This window comes from Mesitornis unicolor, unplaced genomic scaffold (genome assembly GCF_000695765.1).
Source record: "Mesitornis unicolor isolate BGI_N332 unplaced genomic scaffold, ASM69576v1 scaffold81, whole genome shotgun sequence".
In the NCBI taxonomy this organism is placed as follows: Eukaryota; Metazoa; Chordata; class Aves; order Mesitornithiformes; family Mesitornithidae; genus Mesitornis; species Mesitornis unicolor.
Genome location: NW_010165513.1, coordinates 1 through 400, shown reverse-complemented (window position 1 = coordinate 400; position 400 = coordinate 1). Strand labels below are relative to the sequence as shown.

The following is a 400-nucleotide window of genomic DNA, read 5'->3' as shown; positions in this document are numbered from 1 at the left end:
GGCAGCCAAGACTTCACCAAAACCTGCCCCATTCCTGCCAGCGCTATGCATAGGATCTGTCATTCCACTCAGCGAGCACCGCTCCGGGGATGGGGTGCAGAGCTGCTTCTCCCGGTTCCGCCGCCCCCCTCCCGAAAAGTCCGTTTCACCCCCTTTCCCACGGCTGCAGGGGTTGGGTTATGGAGGGGCGTGTTGGGTGTTACCGGGGGTGTCCCGGCTCCCGCACTCACTTTCGTCCTGCCGTTGATTTTGTAGTTGCCTAGCTTGCCGTTGCAGTGTCGGATGAGATCGTCCATGCTGTTCATGAGAAGCCGGATGGTCTGACAGCCCGGCTCCTTGCCCTCCACCCAGGTGATCTTGTCGCCGCGGATGTCCTTGGAGGAGTCGCTCTTCTGGCTGA

The 400-nt window shown here is 61.0% G+C and overlaps 1 protein-coding gene across 1 annotated transcript in view; it reads right to left on the bottom strand.

Moving 5' to 3' along the window:
- Nucleotides 1-395, bottom strand: part of LOC104548572 (egl nine homolog 1) — a gene marked incomplete at its 5' end in the record, with an annotated part of 32,845 nt that extends 32,450 nt beyond the window's left edge. Inside the window, one exon of the mRNA XM_010194629.1 lies at nucleotides 231-395. Coding sequence (XP_010192931.1) covers nucleotides 231-395 — 165 coding nt within the window. The remainder of the gene's footprint in view (nucleotides 1-230) is intronic.
- Nucleotides 396-400: the final 5 nt, after the last annotated feature.